Raw genomic sequence first — 22,469 nt, forward strand, 5'->3', positions numbered from 1 at the left:
ATCAGAAGCTAAACTGTACCGGTATGTTTTGCTCCTCTACAGTTGCCTGAACACTTGTTTATCTGTGGAGAACTTTGGATTGACCTCAAGGTTTTTGTTGAGCTCATTTTGACACCTTAGTGGAAGAAGCTGTCACTTAGCATAAGTCTATATCCACAGGATTGGTCTCCATTTCATTGGGTTTTATGGATTTTGTATCTTTGTATTCATGCATTCATTATCCCAGTAGCAAGATCCTGACAGGTCTCGACAGGCGCTGGGTCCCTTTTTGACTGGCAGGGCTGACGGTGAATCAGAACCAGCAGGGAGTGGGAGAGTCAGGGCGGAGGTGGCTCCTGATTGGTGCTGGGGCCACAGAGACATGCTTAACTGGCAGATATCACTTTGAGTGAATTGTGCTGAATGCATGTGTATGCAAGTGTGTGTTGCTGAATTAAAAGCACTCTTCACTGAACTTATTCTTTTGTGCATACTCACATTAACTCAGGTCTGCCTGAACCCTCTGGTGCACTCTATTTAAAATGATTATTTCTTTATGTAACGCCGTCGGCATCAAGGAGTGAGAGGATGGACACAAACGCTGGGAAGAGCACGACGTATTGAACGGGATTCCAAAGGCAGGGTCGTAAAGACAGCCATTGGTCAAATCCGTGAGGGAGTCCAACATAGAAACATAACCAACACGTAATGACATACTGAATACAGAACACAGAAACAAACTGTAATACAACACTGAAGCACAAACACTAAAGTAGACAGGGCTGTAAGAGAGATAACAAATGACAATCAACATTCAACAATCAACATTGAACAGCAAATCAGCAAAGACTCCCCAAACCATCACTGACTGGAAACTTCACACTAGACCTCAAGCAGCTCTGATTGTGGGCCTCTCCAATCTTCCTCCAGACTCTAGGACTTTGATTTGCAAATGAAATGCAAAATTTACTTTCGTCTTAAAACAAGACTTTGGACCATTGAGCTGCAGTCCAGTCCTTTTTCTCCATGGCCCATGTAAGACGGTTCTGATGTTGTCTATGGGTCATGAGTGGCTTGACACAAGGACTGCGACAGTTGTTGGCCATGTTCTGGATACGTCTGTGTGTCGGCCATGTTCTGGATACGTCTGTGTGTCGGCCATGTTCTGGATACGTCTGTGTGTCGGCCATGTTCTGGATACGTCTGTGTGTCGGCCATGTTCTGGATACGTCTGTGTGTCGGCCATGTTCTGGATGCGTCTGTGTGTCGGCCATGTTCTGGATACGTCTGTGTGTCGGCCATGTTCTGGATGCGTCTGTGTGTCGGCCATGTTCTGGATGCGTCTGTGTGTCGGCCATGTTCTGGATACGTCTGTGTGTCGGCCATGTTCTGGATACGTCTGTGTGTCGGCCATGTTCTGGATACGTCTGTATGTCGGCCATGTTCTGGATACGTCTGTGTGGTTCCACTCCAGCAGCAGTCCACTCCTCGCGAATCTCTCCAAAATTCTTGAATCGTCGTTTCTATCTGTTCAAGGCTGCGGTTATCCTTGCTGCTTGTGCTCTATTTTCTACCATACTTTTCTCTTCCACTCAACTCTCCATTTACATACTTGGATACAGCACTCTTTGAACAGAGTGATGACCCAGAGTAGTTTACCCTTCTTGTGGGTTTCAGTGACTGCCTACTGGACAACTGTCAAGTCAGCAGTCTTCCCCATGCTAAGGAAAGCTAAGGAAACTTTCACAGGTATATTGTGTTGATTAGCTGATTTGAGTGTGACACCATGAGTCTACAATATTGAATTTTGTCACAATATTCATTTTTTCTGAGACACTGACTTTTGGGTTTTCATTGGCTGTAGGCCATAATCATCAACATTAAACATTTTTAATGCTTGAAATAGATCACTCTGATATGAATCTATATAATATAAAAGTGTAACTGTTTGAATTGAATTACTGAATTTAATTAACTTTTTGATGATATTCAAATTTTTTGAGATGCACCTAAAAATAATTATTATATGTAAAATTAGTCTCATTTAAATCAAGCTTGTGTACCACTGCTAAGTATAATTAGATTTAACATAACATCCTCAAGGGTTAACCTACATAGCTAGCATCCCCTAGACTCACCTGCTATGGCCTTAATAATGTACAGTGGTTTTGTTCCCATCCCAAATCGCTAATGTTGGGCATTAGAAAAACCTACAACCGATAGCAAGCTTTGGTACCTTCCACAGTAGTATAATATCACTGTCCTATTTCCAGCTGGGTGAACTACACATGAAGGCGACTCTGTGAGTTAATTTTGGCCATTTTCTTAAGTCCCGCCAGCTGGTAGCAGTGGAGGGAGGGGGTGGTTAAAAACCATTGGCTCACTGCAGGAAGCAGTGACCCATTTTGTCAGGCTGTTTTCTAATAGCTGTCAGTGTGAACAGGATGTTACAGAAAAAGCCAATTATAAAAAGTCAATTAAAGGTCAGTAAATGACAAAAGTCAGTAAGTTCAATAGGTCAGTAGTCAGTAGTTAGGAGAGATGGGTCTGGTAAGAGCTAGAGAGTCAGACTGGAAAAAGCAACTAATACCTATTCAGTCCTATTCAGTCTTCTATACTGAATGTCTGTATATAGACTTGATTCAGAACATGCAGTGTCTGCCTTGTTGTATATGTCTATTTATATGTCTATGGAACACATAGGAGAAGTGTCACGTCTGCTGTCGAGTTCTTCTGTTTCTAACTCCATGTTATTTTGCCCTGCGGCTCAGCATACATATTTCTCTTTAGCTTTGGTGTCTTGTGAGCGAAAGAAGAATGTGTCTGCCTTCTCAGAATCTCGGAGGAGAGAAGGTCTTTTAGGGGGAGAGGGGGAATAGAGTGTCCCCTCACCCCATCATCTGTGGAAGCAGAGAGAAAGCGGGAGAGAGGGAGAATGAGAGAGACAAAGAGAAGACAGTTAACAAGCGGGGAAGAGAGAAAGAAAGAAAAGAGAAAGATAAAAAAGACAGAGAGTGCGAGGGAGAAGGCATTTAATTATTTTAATAGTTTTGCAATTTTATTTGTTTATTACCTTATTCTATTATGTTTGTTTTCTTCTATTTATTCTGTATGAAAGTTGCTATACAAAAAAATTTAGATAAAAGATGTAACATTTAATCTGCTCTCCAAACTTTTCCAATGTCCTGTGTAATGTAAATTCCTAGTAATGGATGGCTGCTTTAGGTCTCAGTCACTGTGGAGTGAGCTGCCCCTCCAGTCAGGTATGAACAGGTCCTAAAGATGAATCCATAAAGACAGAACCGGACTGTACCAATCCTCACAGAACCGGACTGTACCAATCCTCAGAGAACTAGACTGTACCAATCTTCACAGAAGACACGATTAAAACATGATAACACCTCATTGTGGGTGAAAAAACAACAGCATTTTGGCGGTTAGAAACAAAAGACAACAATGAAAGTCGCTATAGCTGGGAAGGAAAAGAAGCAGATTTTTCTCCTTAAGTGTAATGTTAGAGGATATAATGTATCAAAACATGGAGGTGAACTCCCGTGAGTGACTTCACACTCCCATGGCTCCCAGGAAGCAATTGGAATCACTCGGGAGGATTTTTTTGCCTGCCTTCATCACTTATTCACACGTTATCGCCCACAGGCCTGTTACTGTGGGCGAGAGGTGGAGAGAGTGTTTCCTAATGAAATTCACTCCAAATGGATGGTGTTCTGTCTAAACCAAGCCTGAGGGAAACTAGAGTTAATATTTGGTCATTAAAGTGATAGAGAGAGAAAGAGAGAGAAAGAGAGCTTTTTGGACATTTCTTTGGCACCAATTCTCAAAAGAGCTATGAGAAGATTAAGTTAATGGGTTTGTCTAATAACACTGATGCATTTTAACAGGTATATTCATATTTCGAAGCTTTTTGTTTTTGAAGTTTTGTATGATGATGATGAAGGTGATCATGATGATGATATTGGTGGTGGTGCTTTTGCTCTTGAATTAGATTCTTGTATTTTTCTTGGATGCTGAATCCCTCTCCCGCACCATCCTAATTTGTCTTAACCCCACCTCCCCTTACACTCGTGTGGACCTGAGCCAGAGGTTGATACTGACTGGTGTGTATATACATGTATCTAACTTTTATTTTATTTTTTTGTAATTCTCCCACTTGAAGGGCGAGCTGAATTTGTCAGAGGAGGTAAAACGATGCTCAGAGGGTTTGGCTGAGTAGCGGATGTGAGGAAGTTGGATGGATTTTAATGGAACACCAAGGGATCAGAATAGCACAGGTCCATCTGGGAATGTGACATTGTGCTGTATAATCTGTAATGAGCAGGCTGTGCCATCCAATCAGTGCTGTTGTTCTTAAGGGCATAAGAGGATATGTGCTTAGAAGGGGGAACTGGAACAAGGACAGCACACTTTCCCACTATTAGCGCCCGTAACTCCACATTTGGCAGTATGCATCAACAATAAAAAAAGATTATTTTGTGTCTCTAATAATGTAGACATGAAAAAGAGAAACCGCAAGAGTGAGAAGAAGACTGCAGGACTGTCACTGCTGGAGAGAGGGAGATGGAGAGAGTGAGAGAGGGGAATGAGGAGAAAAAAGAACGATACAGTAATAGGTGAACAAAATGGAGTTCCTTGTCAATGTGCTCGCGCACACACACACACACACACACACACACACACACACACACACATTGACAAAGGACACACATACACAAAAAGGGGAAGTAAGTCATCTAAAACTGCACTGTCCCTAAATCACCTCACTTAGACAGGTTGTTCGGGTTCACACAAGAATAATATTACACACACACACACACACACACACACACACACACACACACACACACAGCACATACACATACCCTCACACACACACCACTGCTAAATTCTCACACTCCATCTGCCTTTCCGGCTCTGGACAAGGACAAACCTCAGGTTATTTTTAACACCCCAATCATCTCTAAGAGAGAGGAAAGAGAAGGAGAGATAGAGAGAGAAAGAAGAGAGAATGGAGATAGAGTGAAAGGAGAGAGACGAGGGGGCAGTTTGGGGAGACAGACGTGAATGAGACAGACCCAATAGAGCAATGCAGGACAAAAGACCAGGGAATGGAGAGGGGAGAGTGACTGATGACACAGAGCCTTTACCCCCCCCCCCCCTCCCCCCCCCGATCTCTCTGGCACCACAGCGGGTTAAGTTGCTCTGCTAACCCCGCCAAGTGCAGACTGACTGTGGCATGGACACTTCCTCAGGACTCCAGATTGAAATAATATCAGCCAGGAAGCGTGCGCTGGTCAGCTGTACTTACTGAAACTGACACTGGAACAGATGGCTGCCCGACACCTGTCCACCTGTCCACCTGTCCGTCTCGGAATGAGTTTGGAGGGAAATGCTGGATGCATTCAAATATCTGAATGAAAATATCTATAGTGTCTGTCAATCTACATATGTTGCTATTATTATTATTATTATTATTATTATTATTATTATTATTATTATTATGGAAGATCTTTTCATGAAACATCTTCATCAAATGATACCAGGATAATAACCTTTTAACCCAGTTGTACTGACCCACCAGTCGTACTGACCCACCTTAAAATGTTTTGAAGCTGTTTCACTGCAGATATTCAGGGTTCAGGATCTTCATATTGCATCCGTATTCTTACATCACTATTACAGATGCAGACTAAATCTGCCCCACGTCCCAGTGTCCACCCCAATAACCATGTTCCAACATTTCTGTGCAACAATGCTGCATGTGTATCACCTGGAAGTGAAAACCAAAGCCTTCCTGATGGAATTGGTGAAGCTTCTGTTCAGAGGAGAAAGGATGAGGGTTAGCCCTAATCCTAACCCTAACACCGATCCCTAATCCTAACACCTAACACAATCTCTAACCCTAACACCGATCCCTAATCCTAACACCTAACACAAACTCTAACCCTAACACCTATCCCTAATCCTAACACCTAACACAAACTCTAACCCTAACACCTATTGCTAATCCTAACACCTAACACAAACTCTAACCCTAACACCTATCGCTAATCTTAACACCTAACCTAAAACCTAACCCTAAATTCTGAAGCACCTCCAGAAGACTCCAGCACTCCCTACCCACTCCTCCCCATATTTCACTACACCCCTTAAAACTGTTCATTTCCAGAATACATTTCCAGTTCCCTTCAAATGGCACATTTCTCACTGCTAAAAATAGCATGATCAGAAACACTGAAGTGCTGAAGTGCTGAATTTGCATTGGAGCCTCTCCCTTGTAACTGGACACATCTCACTAACCCGCCCCCCTCATCTTTCTTCCAGTCAGCTAACGCTGCCATTTCGTCACTTCCTGCATGGCCGTTCTCTGTCCCCTTACTGTAATGTGCTAGTTTCAGCATAAACATATTGGACCGATTTACATTTACAATCCACTTATTTTAGCATAGTGTTTGCACATGGAATGACATCACATTGTTCACGCTGGAGCCAGACTCCAGATCCGGAAGAAAAGCGAGGCACTGCAGTATGGCGAGGGGTACTGGGACATCCGTCAGACGGGGCTTTTCAGGGGTTTTAATTGCCTGGTTTTCCTTTAGGGGACCATGCTGCCATTGTCTGTGAGAATGAGTGTCAGCAGAAAATAAGGCAGCGATGGCAGGAGACTTTGAGAATGAATGCGTGTCTTGCAGTCTCTGCAGCAAAAAGATAGATAGATAGATAGATAGATAGATAGATAGATAGATAGATAGATAGATAGATAGATAGATAGATAGATAGATAGATAGATAGATAGATAGATAGATTGACAGATAGATTTATGGATTGACAGATAGATTGATGGATTGACAGATTGATTGATTGCATGTTGCTGGCAGGGCTCTACTTGTGCTTATGCAGACAAACACCCATGAACCCCCTTCACTCAGAAGCCACAGTCGTGCTCACTCTCCCGAAGCGCTCCAATGTGTGCTTGTGCACTCCTCGCGTGAGTACGAGGTCTCACAACAGTCCAACCCAGAGTGCCTGACATCTGTTCGCGCCGCAGTCCGACGAATGCGCGGCAGCCGTCAAACGCGCACGTGAGTGTTTGGCAGCAGGGGAAAAAAACTCCGGATATCAGCGGCACATTGGCGGCTCCATCGGAATAACCCCGCTTTAATTAACTGATTCTTTTCGCGGCCTGTCAACTTTGCGACATCTCTCGCGCAAAGACCGGGGCTCATTACACGGAAAACAGAGATGAAGACTTCAGTCCGTAAACAGTGCAGACTGGTGATGAATGGAACGCATGCATTAGTATAATTATTGCACTGATTGTCTCCAGGATACGATAAAAAAAAGAAAAAAACAAGACGGAACGTGTGATTAGCATACAGACATAATTGGTGTCTGATGGCTAGATGAAATTCCACTGTGGGAAGTGACACAGACGTGAGCATGTATTTCCAATTACTGGGGTTTGTGTAGAATTACCAGGATGAAATGAATGCATGTTCTTGTGTGCAACTGTCTTTTCTTTTTGGGACTGCAAGGCTGCCTGGACATAGACAGGTTACTCTTATTATGGCGGGGGAAATAAGAGCTGTGTTTCAGTTTGAGTGAAAGTTGTCCATTCCTCCTGGTTGAATTAGAATCCTCCGGACATATCTCAGCCTTAATTAAGCAACAAAATGTGTAAAACTGATTTGTGAACAGTGGGGGTGACTTGCCATATGGCATATGGTTTCACTGCAGGTCCAAGAATGGCTCAAGGCCCCATTGTCAGTAATGTCAATGACACGGAGCGTGACATTACCAGTGAGGGGGCTGGCACACATTCAATCAAATGCTGCCTTCGGCTGATCTGAGAACAGTGCGGTCGCTGAAGGCCGAGCCAGACGCTGGTCTTTCGGATGACAGTACTCGTAATAGAGGAGGGGGTAAGGTGGAGAGGCTGGATCTGCTGCTGAGCACCGCAGATTCATTCATAGCTTCTCCTGATTCTGTGAAGTCAGGAGCTGTGAGGTTCTGTGGGTGCAGGATGTGTCTGTGAGCCCCGGTAAACCCATGAAGCCCAAGGAACGCCTTGGACTACCGAAACCTCCGGAGAGACGGAGGGAGACAGGTGTAGATGGAGAGAGGGGGCGGAGGACAGATGACATGGCTGTGGTGGGAGTGGGAATGGGGGGATGAGGGGGAGAGAGCGATAGGGAGTGAGAGAGGGAGAAAGAGATGGCAAATGTATGCAAGTGGTAGTGTTTTGGAGGCCATGATTTAGTGGATAATGAATTCTGCGATGATGCCTCCTGCTGCTGCACCTCCTGTTAGGCTGTGCGGTGCTCTGAGACTTTACCCATGATGCACGGCTTCCTCGCCCACTAGCCCCACCCATAACCTGCTTTTTATCATTGTGCACATTCTCACCTTAAACTCATTAGTCTGTGTTGTTTCAGTCAGGTGACCTTAACCACTTGGCTCATGAACATCATGCAGTGCTAGTATTTGCCTCATTGCACTGATTTACAGTCAGCTTCCTCCGTATGCACCATTGTGTGTCAATACAGGATAAACACCAAACAATGCAATGTAGCCAAGTATATATGCTCAGGACTGTATCAGAGGCTTAGTTTTTATGTTGGAAACTACTGAGATATCAGTTCAGCTGCAGAATCAGTGCATTTCATTTCCTTAGTGATTCCAACCATGAAATGACCGATGGTTTTGTTTCCCTTTATCAGTGCAGCATTTGTGGCAGCAGTTGTTGATGTACAAACAGGGCTGCTTTTAAAGTTTGTGAACCACCCAAACATGGTCCTTGTTTTCTAAAAAACAAAGATTTAAAGTAATCTTATGATAAACACAAACACCTCTATTTGTAAAACTGACCTTCCAAACAAGGTACACAGAAAAAATCAAAAATTTGGTCAAGAATTGGGAATTGATGGCACCCTGGATAATATGGAGACGTCCAGGTCCGGAGGCAGAAAAGCAGGCCCAGGTCTTCATATTTCCACCATGCTTCACTGTTGGGAGGAGATTCTTATTTTTATATGCAGTGTCAACTTTTCTCCAAACTTGGCGTCTGTGATTGTGGCCAAATAATTCAATATAGGACTCATCTTCCAGAGAATAGACTCCAGACAGCGTTTTCTGGGGTCTCCCTTCTAGCATCTCTCCCATCAATGGCACGTCTCTTGATTTTTCACCTTATTCTAGACACATGTACATTTACCCCACATGCTGCCAAAGAGGTCTGCACATCTCTGAAGATGTTGTGTGGGTTGGCCTTTACCTGAATTATTATTTTCTGGTGCTTCTTGGTGTGCATTTTGATGGCCGTCTACTTCTGTGCAGAGTTACAGTGATGCTGAGTGCCCTCCAATTGTAAATTATCTTACAGTAGATGGATGGAGCTGGAATCTTTTGCAGATGGTCTTTTAGATGGTCTTTCCCCAGACTGATGAGCTGTCACCACCTTCTTCCTGATGTCTCCTTTCTTCTCGGCATTGTTGATCTGTGTGCTTTATGCCCTGATTGGTTTTCTCTCCCTTTAAGTCATTGTGGCTCAAACCTTTTCCCAAAGATGTCTCATTTGATTGGTTTGCTTAATTGATGACCTGATGTCTTTTACCTAATGCAGCTGTGGTTCACTTACTTTTGTACATGACTAAATCTAAACTACTCACAGGAGTTCATAAACTTTTAAGCAGCATTGTATGCCCTATATGTATGTTATATCTGCAAGAATAACTAATACTCCTAGATTTGATCCTTGTTTCCAAATCCATGTAAAGAAGACATGGATTATGATGATTAAAAAAAAACTTTACCTCCATTTAATGAGATGTGCTAGGAGAAGAGGCCGTCCACAGTGCTTGTGGTGCTGTCCATAAAACTCCTGACCTGAGCGCTCGGCGCAGTGGCAGTCGAAGTGATTAAGCGATGTGGCTTTCACGATCGTGAAAAATGAGTCCATTAGTGGAGTGGCTTTTGGCGTCCGTCCCCATGAAAATAGCATCTCTCCCCTTCTCTCCCTCCCTTTCTCTCCCTCTCTCTGTCCCTCTCTATTTCTCCCCACCCCCACAGAACCCCTACCATCCAAAATGGCTTTAGGTGTGTGTGTGTGTGTGTGTGTGTTTGTATACACACACACATGTGGAAGTGCAGAGTCATTCATGGTTGTTAATTCGGCTTAGTAACGCATGACGACTCATTCGGCGGCCATGCTGTTGCCGGCACCAGCCCCATCACACTACCCTGCGTGGAGGAAGAGAATCCCTACACCTCCTTGACTACATGCTTACGGATGCTGGAAGTGATAATGAGGATGCAGTGTGTCACCTCCCGCCACGTTTTGCCCGCGGTGATGACCTTCAAACGTCTGAGACGCAGCCGAGCGGAGAGGCTGGGAGCTCATTATTAACATCTCGCTCAGAGAGGCTGTGCCTTGGGCACTGTTCCTGGGTCAGTTCACCGAGGGGATGGTGCATTCAGAGCTACTGGACCAGTTCAGGATGAACTGCTTTCTGCTTATTTAAGGAGCTCTTAGTGGTTACATCGATGTTCGATTTGTCATGACTGTTCCGTGCTTCTTTAATACTAGTGCCAACTGTGATACTGATAATGTGAATCGCTGCAAGAGCAGGCTGATGTAATGGAGTGTGGATCTCATCCATCCATCTCCCTCTGTGTCTTTAACAGTGCTGCGACCATGTATGGTGAGGCGGGGCTTCCCTCCCCAGAGGGCGGAGCTAACGCCACCTCGCCACAGCCAGGTGCCACAGCTGCCCCGCGACCCAAGGCCGGCGACGAACCCGAGGAAGAGGAGGGAGCGCGGCCGGAGCCTGTGCTGGTGAAGGTGGCCCGCCGGGAGATCCTGGACCATGAGCGCAAGAGACGGGTGGAGCTGAAGTGCATGGAGCTGCAGGAGATGATGGAGGAGCAGGGGTGAGTGTGAGTGTGTGTGTGTGTGTGTGTGTGGAATGGCCTTTGGCTAAACCTCTGTAAGACCTGGTAAACAGGACCAGAAGACTGCAGGGTTGCTATTGAGCCTCAACACTCCTGGCTGTGTGATATTAGGAAGGTAAAGGCCGGACTGTTGCGTCAGCCTACAACATGCACACATGAGAAATCAGGGTCATTCGGGGGAGGGGCGGTGCTTCAGGATTGCTTTTTTATCACTGCTCTGTCTGCCATGCATGTTTCTGCAGAAGGTACAGGGGTTAACAACGTTTATGAACATGGTAGCCTAGGGATAGTGTAGAACTCTATATGTCTCTCTCTCTCTCTCTCTCTCTCTCTCTCTCTCTCTCTCTCTCTCTCTCTCTCTCTCTCTCGCTTCATGTCTCTTTCTGTCTTGTCTGATTGGCTCATTACTGTGCCAAGGCGCATGGTTATGTTTGGGTGGCTGTGTGAGATGACTACCCCCTGTCATCCCCTGTAGCCTGCAGACCTGCCTTCCAGGCTGTCTGGCATGCCCTCATCCCCACACACAGCACACACACCACACTGGAGGCCTCAAGGGCTTTCGAGGGAGCTCAACAGCAAGGAACGATTAATTAAGAGGTGGTGTGTGTGTGTGTGTTTGTGTGTGTGATACAATGTTGTTTAAGCATGTATCATCTTTAATTTTTTAGTTTTAAAGATTAAGATGAGAAACAAATAGATTCTGGCAGGACAGACCTATCAAATCAGTTTATTCAACTCACCATTCCTTGTTTTCTGTATTAATAAACTCACCAATAACCCCCACATAAATCATTATCATTTACGGCTTCATGAAATGAATTCATTTAAGTTTCTTCTGTTCCTTCATTTAGTTATTAATGTAGTCTGGTCCAACCCCCCTTCTCAGTGTGGCAGATGGTGTGTTCCTCGTTAGCACTGCTTGGGTAATGGCCATCAGAATGATGACTGTGATATGAAGCTGGATGTTGAGGAGAGAGAGACCATCTGCCAAGGGCTCCTACACGCACACCAGAGGGAGAGCAGAGGGGCCTGGCTCAGTAGGAGGAGCCATGGGCTGCTGTCACATGAATCAATGAGAGTGGGTGGAGCTCTGGGGCTCTACCTGTCCTTTTTCCACCTGAGGGGCGGAGCTTCTGCTCCTGAGTGGCCCAGCTCTTTTTCCTCCCTGCTGGGTTTGGAAAGGAGGCAAAAGGCCCCAGTGGAGTCATTTCAGTCAGATCGCTTTGAGTTAAGTGAGCAATCCACAGGACTGAGAGAGGGATACAGTGGATGATTAGCAAGGCAGTCAAATTTCAAAAGGGGGAAGCAATTAAAATGGCGGCTGGAGGATTTATTTCTGGGAGCTAGGGTTAATCCGGTGGGTTACCAAAACAAGCTAGATCTCCCACAATATCCTGTCAAAACCCCATAACCCCCGCTGTCCCCCCGACACCCACCTTCTTCACACAATCCACACACACGATCCCTTCCTCTTTTAGCCCACAGAGCTTTTTCTAGGCTGATTAAGAAGAGAGACGGGCTGCACACACACACACACACGCACATGCACATGCGCACACAAACACACATGCGCACACACACACACACACACACACACACACACACACACACACACACACACACACACACACACACACACACACTGAGACTGCAGGCATAGGACATTAATGGTTAGCTGTGCCCTGTGTCCCCACCCTGGGAGCCAATTAGGTGAAAGGCACTCTGAAGTTAGTTGGTTTGCTAAGCCCTGCTCTCATTTAGCTGTTTACAGCCACTGGCTATGCTCCCAGCCCTTCTGCTTAACCCCTCCCCACTTCACACACACACACACACACACACACACACACACACACACACACACACACACACACACACACACACACACACACACTCACACACACACTCACACACACACACATACATACACACATACACACACACACACACACACACACACACACTCACACACACACTCACACACACACACATACATACACACATACACACACACACACACACACACACACACACACACACACACACACACACACACACACACACACACACACACACACACACACACACACACCAGCAATGGCATTAGACTGGATGGGAGATGGATGGGGGAAGCTAGGGTCTTTATTGCAGTCATTGCAAGTAAACACACGTTTAGGCTGTTTGTATCAGACCTCACTAACCTCACTAAACACCAGGGGTTTATTATTGTATTTGTGGACTATAGAGCCATTTCAATTAAGTGAATACTTTTACAAATTATATGCAAATGCTATGTAATGGCCTATACGATTCTAGATTGAGGTGCAGGGTTATAGGACTATAGATGGCATAATTAAAGAGTATTGCTCCTTGTGCATCAACCCTGCATTTTGCAGGACACACACACACACACACACAGACACACAGTCATTAACCGTGAGGTTAATGCCATTAAAAGTGGTTAATCGAGGTGCCCAGTGTGTTATTGGCAAAAAAAAGAGGGAGGGGTTGCTGATTTCCCAGAAGGCTTTTGGTAGTGGGGGCGGCTCGGCTGTCCTTGCTGCCTGATAATTGGCTCAGTCACTTGTTGTAATTGAGCAGATCTGTCAGAGCTGATGGCAGAGAAGCAGAAAGTGGGAATGTGGACATGATTGTGTGTGTGTGTGTGTGTGTGTGTGTGTGTGTGTGTGTGTGTGTGTGTGTGTGGTCTTGAAGATGCTGTAGACTAATCTGGAAATAAGTGAAGCATAGCTAACTGTTCTCAGGGGAACATACTACAAATCTTAAAGAACTGCATTCTTTCTCTTTCTCTCTCTGCCTTGCTTTCTTTCCCTATTTCTCTCTATTTCTCTCTCGTTCTTTCTTACTTTCTCTTTTATCACTCTCTCTGTCTCTCTCACTCTCTCAATTTGTCTCTGTCTCTGTCTCCTTGTCTGCTTCATTCCCTTTTTAAATCATCTCTGTTCATCTCCGAGTGTGTGCTTGTGTGCACGTATGCATGCAAATCTGTATCTGCGTGTGCTTGTGTGTGTGTGTGTGTGTGGGGGGGGGGGGGGGGGGGGGGGGGGGGGTGTGATGCTGGTTTAGTATTGGAGGAGACTCTTTGTGTCACACGGCCACTTCTCCATAACCTCCCCCAGACTGGAAGACCCCCACCTTAACCCCAACCCCACAGCTCCACCTCCCCCACTTTCCTTCCTCACACTCCCCTCCCCCCCCCCCCCCCCCCCCCCCACCCCGTGAATGACTGGAAGCTTTGGTGTGTGAGATGGCGAGAGCTGGTGTGACAGGCGTCAGCGTGGCGTGTCCCCGGCCTTCTGCGGAGCGGCACAAGAGGACGTGTGTCCCCTGTGCAGGGACTGCAGGCGTCCCTCTAAAATGCTGCTTATGCTGGCTGGTTCTGTTGCAGGCGTGGATGATAAAGTGCTCTTATTTATGGAGGGCCAATCACAGCAAAAAGCAGTGAACACACTTGTGTGCACACACACGCGCGTAGATATTAAACACTTGAGCATACACACCATACATATATCTATGTAGTCTATATTTGTGCATGGTACTATTTTTGTATGAGAACTTGCACTTGCATATACACACACTTGCCAACTTTGCTGGCATGTACGCATGTGTGTAAAACAATTTCATTTACATTATATTGTAACAAGACCACATCTATATCATCTCGTCAACATAAGGTGGCGAAAGGTCTCTGAAAAAGAAACTTATGTCATCATCCATTTCTGGATATACAACAGTTTCCAGGTTGAAGACACTAAGGAAAAAGTATGTGTGCAGTGCACCAACACTCGTATAACTCACACTGTCATTCCCAAGTGTACCTGGTACCCTCGACAGGGAGGCTGTTCTCTTAAGGCTCTCACCGAGTCACTTCACGTTTTGGAATTGATCTACGGATTGTTTGACACAGACAACATATTGGTGTCCCAACACCAGAACACACCTGACATTTGTGCAAAATATTTACTAAGATACTTTAATAATCTAATCATTTCTTATATAATTTCATGGTCTGATAATTAACCTGCTGTCTTAAGTTAATTTTCACATTTCCATAACTCATCAGGAGTTCTTATACCATAAGGGCATTTCACTCGGGTTTCTAATGTCAGACTGCGCTGAACCTTCTGTTCACTAAACCTGCTGTATACATGTTAAATATCCACCTTCTTGATTCAATGAAATGAGTTCTCTTAACACTCCCACACACTTATATGAGCTTATTTATGTCCTATACTTATTTATTTGTAAGAGATTGTACAAGTGTGTCTGTGTCCAAGTAGTATTGGAGAATATGAAGTGTTTCATATGTAAGTACAAGCTGTGTGTATGTGTGTGTTTGTGTGTGTGTGTGTGTGTGTGTGTGTGTGTGTGTGTGTACAGGTTGCTGGGATGTTGATCTTAAATGACCTTCCATACTCACTTTATGGCCTTTCACTGCACTGAACCAAGGCAGTGTTACCTAGCTTATTGCAGAAAAACAGATAAACACGCTAAACACGCACACACACACACTCTGCTCCTCTGCACCATGGCTGATAAACCGTGGCATTGTTGCAAAGCCTCGCCGGCAGCGCACAGCCGTGATCGCGCGGTGGTTGCCCTTGGTTACCGTGGCCCCCCCTACGGCTTGCAGGTGCGACTAACTCTGAGCGTGCCATGCTGGTGTTGCCATGGGTATGTGGGGGGAGGGGTTAAATGGCATGTGCTAGTATAGCCGCCACACTGCTGGATACAAGTGGGAGACAGCGATAGCGGCCATGAGGTAGCAGGAGACGAGCTACGTTTCCTGGCTGAGATTCTTCTGCCGTCACTCTCTCTCACTCTCTCTCTCTCTCTCTCTCTCTCTCTCAGTTCAGTTCAGCAGAGCTTTATTAGCATGAATGCTAGCCGTGACACTATTTCCTGAGCACATTAACACATGAGCACGTTAACACATAACACTCTCTCTCTCTCACCAAACAGTCTTTCTCTCTCTCACTCTATCTAGCCAAGCAGTCTCTCTCTCTGTCTCTCTCTCTCTCATCAGTCTCTCTCTCTCTCTCTCACACGCACACACACACACGCGCACACACACACACACACACACACACACACACACACACACACACACACACACACACACACACACACACACACACACACACACACTCTCTCTCACCAAGCAGTGTCTCTCTCTCTTTCTCTCTCTCTAACCAAGCAGTTTCTCTCTCTGTCTCTCTCTCTCTCTCTCTCTCTCTCTCTCTCTCTTTCTCACCAAGCAGTCTCTCTCTCACTCTTTCTAACCAAGCAGTCTCTCTCTCTCAAATTCAAATTCAAATGGCTTTATTGGCATGAATTGTAAATAACAACTGTTGCCAAAGCAATATTAGAAGAAGAAAAAAATACTTATTAAATAAGTAAATAGAATTCTTGAAGTGATACAACCAAATCAAAATGAGACAATACATATATAATAAAGTTAAAAAATTAATAAACGTGTTTACATATGGTAATGTGAATCATGTATTTACAGAGGTAACAGTAGGTGGGCTTTGTTCTCTGAGGGTGTGACAGTTGTGTACATATTTAGCTGACAGGTGAACACATTCTGGAGTTTCTCCCAAATACACACACATCAGATCTCCAGGTGGCCCCAGTGTGTCCTCCAGTGAGGAGAGAATGGAGTTGACTGAGTGGAGGAACTCCAGTCTGAGGTGTGTGTACCTGGAGCATGAGGAGAGAAAGTGCTGCTCTGTTTCAATGTGTCCTGAGCTGCAGTGCTGACACACTCTCTCCTCTCTGGGCCTCCAGTGCTTCTTCTGACGCCCTCTCTCTCTCTCTCTCTCTATCTCTCTCTATCTCCAGGCTGTTGGCACTCAGTCTGTACATTGTTAGGTTGTATCTGTGTTTTGGGTGTTTAATTTTCGTGAGGTAATTTGCGAGTACATATTCTCTGTTTAATGATCTGTAACATTCTAATTTATTAATTGAGGTGATCTGCTGAGTCCAGTAGGTGATGTATTCTAATTGTTGTGATTTGTCCATCATTTTGAGGTGTGTGTGAGATAGAGTGTAGTGGATGTTGGTGTGAAGGTGGTGTTTTTCTTTAATGTGTCTGAGGGGGTCTGTGTCTGAGTGTGTATAGGTATAAAGGTATGCTATGTGATGGTATGAGTCTGGGTGTGATTGGGACAGGTGGGAATGGAATTTTAAAGCTCTTTTTAACATTGGGAGAGAGAGAGGAAACTCGCCCAGCTCTGCCCTGCACGCCAGGTTTGCAGTGTTTCGATGGACCCTCAGGACGTCTTTACAGAACTCCAGGTGGAATTTTTCTATTGGGTTTGTGTCCCATAAAGTGTGATCTTGATAGATGACAGGACCCCAGACTTCACTCCCGTATAAAAGTATGGGTTTGATCACAGAGTGGAATATTTTAGTCCAGATCTGAACCGGTACGTTCTGTGTGTTTAGTGGTCGTTTTATGGTATAATATGCTCTTCTTACTTTTTCTACCAGTGCATTCATAGTCTTACCAAAACTGCCAGATGCACTGATCAACAGTCTAAGGTAGCTATACTCTACGTATGCTGTAGTGTCTCTCCTCCAAGGGTGAAGTGATATTTAGATTCCTGTGATCTCGGTTTCTTTTGGAAAATAATTTCATAATTTTGGTTTTGACAGTAATGTTCTAGTGTGGATAAGTGTTGCTGTAGGTCTTTTGCTGTAGGAGCTAACAATACCAGATCATCTGCGTATAACAGGAATTTTATTTCTTTATCACTGAATTCTAATCCTAAGTTTGGTGACTGTTCAAGGGTTGTAGCCAGTTTATTAATATATATATTGAATAGTGTTGGCGATAGATTACAGACTTGGTGCACTCCACGTCCTTGACTGAAGAATTCAGTTCGTCTATTGTCAATTTTAATTGCACATTTATTATCATTATATTTAGATTTAATTAAATCATAAACCTTCCCCCCTATGCCAGATTCAAGTAGTTGGAGGAACAGGCCATCATGCCACACTGAATCAAATGCTTTTTTAAAGTCAACAAAGCAGGCAAATATTCTTCCTTTATTTTTCTGGTGGATGTGTTTTTGAATGAGTGTGTGGAGGGTGTATACGTGGTCAGAGGTGCTATAATTAGGAAGGAAGCCAATTTGACTGTTTGATAGAATGTTTTTTGTTTTTTATTTTAACTTTATTTTACCAGGAAATATCCCATTGAGATTGAAAATCTCTTTTTTAAGGGAGACCTGGCCAAAAGGGCAGCAAACAAATAACACAGTCGCATTTTACACATAAGACAAAACTATTCAAATTCCTTACGAAAAACAAGTACATGTCATGGAATCGGCCTCAAAAACTCTCAGAATGGATTTAAAAGTATTCAAAGAAATTAACTCAGTTAATTTCCAATCTTTCAATGTTATGTTCAGTCAGATAATTAACAACCTAGTGTTTAGTATACTGCAGAAGACCTTACCTATATTACTGTTAACACAGATTCCTCTGTAGTTATTTGGGTCAAATTTGTCGCCGTGTTTATAAATTGGAGTAATAAGACCTTTGTTCCAGACCTCAGGGTAAATTCCACTTGTTAGTATTAGATTGTAAAGTTTTAGAATAGCCAATTGTAATTTAGGGCTGCTGTGTTTTAACATTTCATTTTTGATATTATCAATTCCGCAAGCTTTCCTGATTTTTAGGGCACCAAGTTTTCCTTGAAGTTCCTCTATAGTGATGGGGTAGTCCAGTGAACACTGGTTGTTTTATTGCTGGTTCTAGATTGTTAAGTTTTCCTGTGATTGTATCCTTGTATAATTTATCTGGAATTCTATAAAGTTCTTCAAAATACATCTTCCATGTTTTGTTATTTTTAATTGGGGTACTTTTGAATTTGGATGTTGCAATATTTTTTTTCCATTTTGTTAAACTGGTTATTCATATATTGATTTTTTTTATTGCGAATTAATTTTTTATATTGTTGTAAAGTCTGAAGATACTCTAATCTTCCTTTTTGGTCATTTGGGTTTCTGTGTTTTTTGTTGGATAAATTTCGTAACTGTTTTTTTAATGTTGAGGATTCTTTATCAAACCATCTTTCTTTTTGCTGTTGTTTTGTTGTTATGGTTAGTATTGTCCTTAAATTTGATTGTTTTGCAATCTGAAAGAAAATCTTATTTAGATGTTCAGTTGCTAGATTTATGTCTTTTTTGTTAGTTTGATAGTATGTTTCGAGGAATATATGTAACATTTGTTTGATGTTTTCCGAGTTGAGTGCTGTTGTGTAATCAGTAATGCTTTGTTCTGTCCATTTAAATGGTCTGGGGACAGGATAAGTGTCTTTGTTTGGGTCTTGTTTGTTTGTTTTTATTTTAGACTTTTTTAAGTAGAGGACTATTTGGCAGTGATCTGAGAGATGCAGTTGTGGTAAAACCACAAATGCACTGATATGTCCAGGGTTGAGGTCAGTGATGGCGTAATTTTCTCCATATTAATAAAGTCGTGTTCTCTGGCAGTTCTTGCATTTAAATCACCACAAATCAGAACATGACCTAAATTTTGAAAATGATTAATTTCTTTTTGGAAATTTTCAAAAATATCTTCTGTGTAGTAAGGAGAATTTATGGGTGGAATATAAATAGCACATAAATAGATATCTCTTTCATTTTCTAATAAATTCCTGTTTATTTTAACCCATAGATGATTTTTGCTTTTTTTGACTGAACTGTATTCTTCTTTATACCACACAAGTATACCACCAGAGTTTCTGCCATTTTTAATATGGGCATGTTTTAAAGCAGGTACATGAAGTTCTAGGTAATTCTAGGTTCTCTCTCTCTCTCTCTCTCTCTCTCTCTCTCTCTCTCTCTCTCTCTCTCTCTCTCTCTCTCTCTCTCTCTCTCTCTCTCACCAAGCGGTCTCTCTCTCTCACTTTCTAACCAAGCTGTTTCTCTCTCTCTCTTTCTCTCTCACCAAGCAGTCTCTCTATGTGTCTCTCATCAAGCAGTCTCTCTCTCACCAAGCTCTCTCTCTCTCTCTCTCTCTCTCTCTCTCTCTCTCTCTCTCTCTCTCTCTCTCTCTCTCTCTCTCTCTCTCTCTCCAAGCAGTGTCTCTAAGCCAAAACGATTTCATTAAATAATCAATAATCATCTGTTTGATTGTCCTGACTGGTTGTCCCTCGGGTTGTGACAGGCTGAAACAAATCGTCCTGTGTGTATAATCAGTCCTTTCTTCTCTCCTAACATGTACAGCAGTTTTTAGTGTCACTGCAGCGCTAGAACTCAGGAGAGATGCTCATTACTTTCCTATAGAATTCCTTTCTAATGGGATCATATTTAGGGCACTCGGTAAGAAAGTGCAGCTCTGTCTCCACCACTGAGAGCTCACAGTGGGAGTCTGTACAATGCCAAAATGTCCTTAGTTGCTTGTCTTTGATTGTCATCAGTAAAGTTAATAAAATAGCATTGTAGTTTGTGTTGTTGTATAGTTTCAGTCCAGTAGGTGATGTTATTTTGCTTTTGGTTGTTAATTATTTGATTGGGTCTGATGTTTAGAGTGAGTGTGTGGACAGGCTGATTATTGTCCATGATGGTGTTTGGGTTTTGGTCACTGACACTCAGGACCAACTGAATGAGGGACTCTCTGTGTTCACTTCCTGACTAGCCAGTGCTTTATTGGAGGGATTGGGGGTTACTAGATTTGATATGTTTCTAAAAATGTATAGCTCTTTTCTGAATATTTAATATAAGGGGATTGTCCAAATTCAGCTCTGCAGGCATTATTGGATGTTTTTCTCTGTACATGTAGGGCGTTTTTACAGAAGTCTGTATGCAGGGTTTCAATTGGATGTTTATCGCAATTTGTGAAGTCATCATTTGTCAGGGGTCCCCACACCTCACTGCTATATAATGCAATTGGTTCAATTATTGATTTTAATAATTTAATTTTAATTGGTATTTCAAATTTGATTGATTTTTTTATTGTAAACAGGGCTCTTCTTGCATTTCTTTTGAGCTCCTTCACAGCCGAGCCAAAACTTCCTGTAGAGCTGATTGTTATGCCTAGATAAGTGTATGTTTTAGTTTGTTCAATGTTTGTGTTGTTAAATGTAAAAACATAATTCCCTTGACTTTTGGTCCTCTTCTGAAATATTACGATTTTGATTTTGGGGTTAATTTTCAGAACCCAATTTTCACAAAATGTTTTCAGTATGTCTTAACTTTGCTGTAGCCTCTCTGGTGGGGACCAGCAGAACAAGATCATCTGCATAAAGGAGGCGTTGAACTGTGGCGTTGAACTGTGGTGCCACCCATAGAGATGCCGGGAATTTCATCAGCCTGATCAAGTTTTTCAGCCAGTTCATTAATGTAAATATTAAACAGAGTTGGGCTCAGACTGCAGCCTTGTCTCACTCCTCGTAACTGTGGAAAGAATTCAGTCCTGAGCATTCCAACTTTCACTGCACATCTGCTGTGAGAATACATTGATTTAATGATGTAATTTTTCTCCCAACACCATTTTCAATAAGTTTGAATCAAATGCTTTGTGAAAGTCTACAAAACAAGCAAAGATTTTACCTTTATTTTGGTTTACATATTCATTAATTAGTGTGTGGAGAGTGATGATGTGGTCAGTTGTTGATAATTTGGTAAGAAGCCAATTTTTGCTCAGAACATTATGTTCAGTTAGATAGATTGTTATTCTATTGCTGATGATGCTGCAGAATAACTTGGACAGAGATTCCTCTATAATCTCTCTCTCTCTCTCTCTCTCTCTGTATAGTCCGTGTCTCTCTATGAGCACGGAGAGAATGTTGAAGCACTCTTGCTCCTCTCCAGGCTCAGCAGGGGGTCATGGGGGAGGTGGTGGTGGGAGTGGTGTGGAGGGCTGGGTTGTGCAGGGCGGCCACGCTGTAAACCCCTCAAAGATCACGCGGTACTGACCCACAGTACACAGAGGCACAGTTATTAAAGAAAGAAGAGGGATAGGAGAAAAACAAGAGAGACCAAGAGATCACATGGAAAATAGAGGACCGTGCAGTTATGTTTTGCTGCATGAAGTAAACTCTAAAAGAATTTATAAAAATACATAATATACATACATAACAAATGTAGTTTTGTGAACCAGCAGCGGCAGTTTCAGCACCGCACCCAGTGGACAGCACCCTCCAGTGCTGTTTCAGAGCTTCCTCAGCAGAACCATTGGTGAGGGGCAGGGATGACACCCACTCTTTCCCTCTGTCTTAATGCTGGGCACCAGTACGTCCCGTACATCCCGTCCAGGCCTGGCTGAGCTGGGTCTCGTGCTGGGCTGCGTGTCCTTGGCAGGGAGGCCCGGCTGCATGTGTGACAGAGGTGTCGCTGCTGACGAGCAGCTGATGAGGAACTGACGAGCAGCAGACCTCTTTCACTGCAGTGGGTGACAGCCTAAATAAAGTCAGATTTATTTATATAGCGCTTTTTACAACAGCTGTTGTCACAATGCAGCTTTGCAGATATCCAATCCTCCATGAGCAAGCC

The 22,469-nt window shown here is 43.5% G+C and overlaps 1 protein-coding gene across 3 annotated transcripts in view; it reads left to right on the forward strand.

Annotated features, from left to right (window-relative positions):
* Nucleotides 1-22,469, forward strand: part of srrm3 (serine/arginine repetitive matrix 3) — a 78,348-nt gene that overhangs the window by 22,655 nt on the left and 33,224 nt on the right. For all 3 annotated transcript variants that reach the window (XR_013132286.1, XM_077011691.1, XM_077011692.1), the window contains exon 2: nucleotides 10,678-10,923. Coding sequence is in view for 2 of the 3 variants with exons in the window: in XM_077011691.1 (XP_076867806.1) it covers nucleotides 10,688-10,923 (236 nt within the window). In the remaining variant the exon portion in view is untranslated. The remainder of the gene's footprint in view (nucleotides 1-10,677; nucleotides 10,924-22,469) is intronic.

This window comes from Brachyhypopomus gauderio, chromosome 7 (assembly GCF_052324685.1).
Source record: "Brachyhypopomus gauderio isolate BG-103 chromosome 7, BGAUD_0.2, whole genome shotgun sequence".
In the NCBI taxonomy this organism is placed as follows: Eukaryota; Metazoa; Chordata; class Actinopteri; order Gymnotiformes; family Hypopomidae; genus Brachyhypopomus; species Brachyhypopomus gauderio.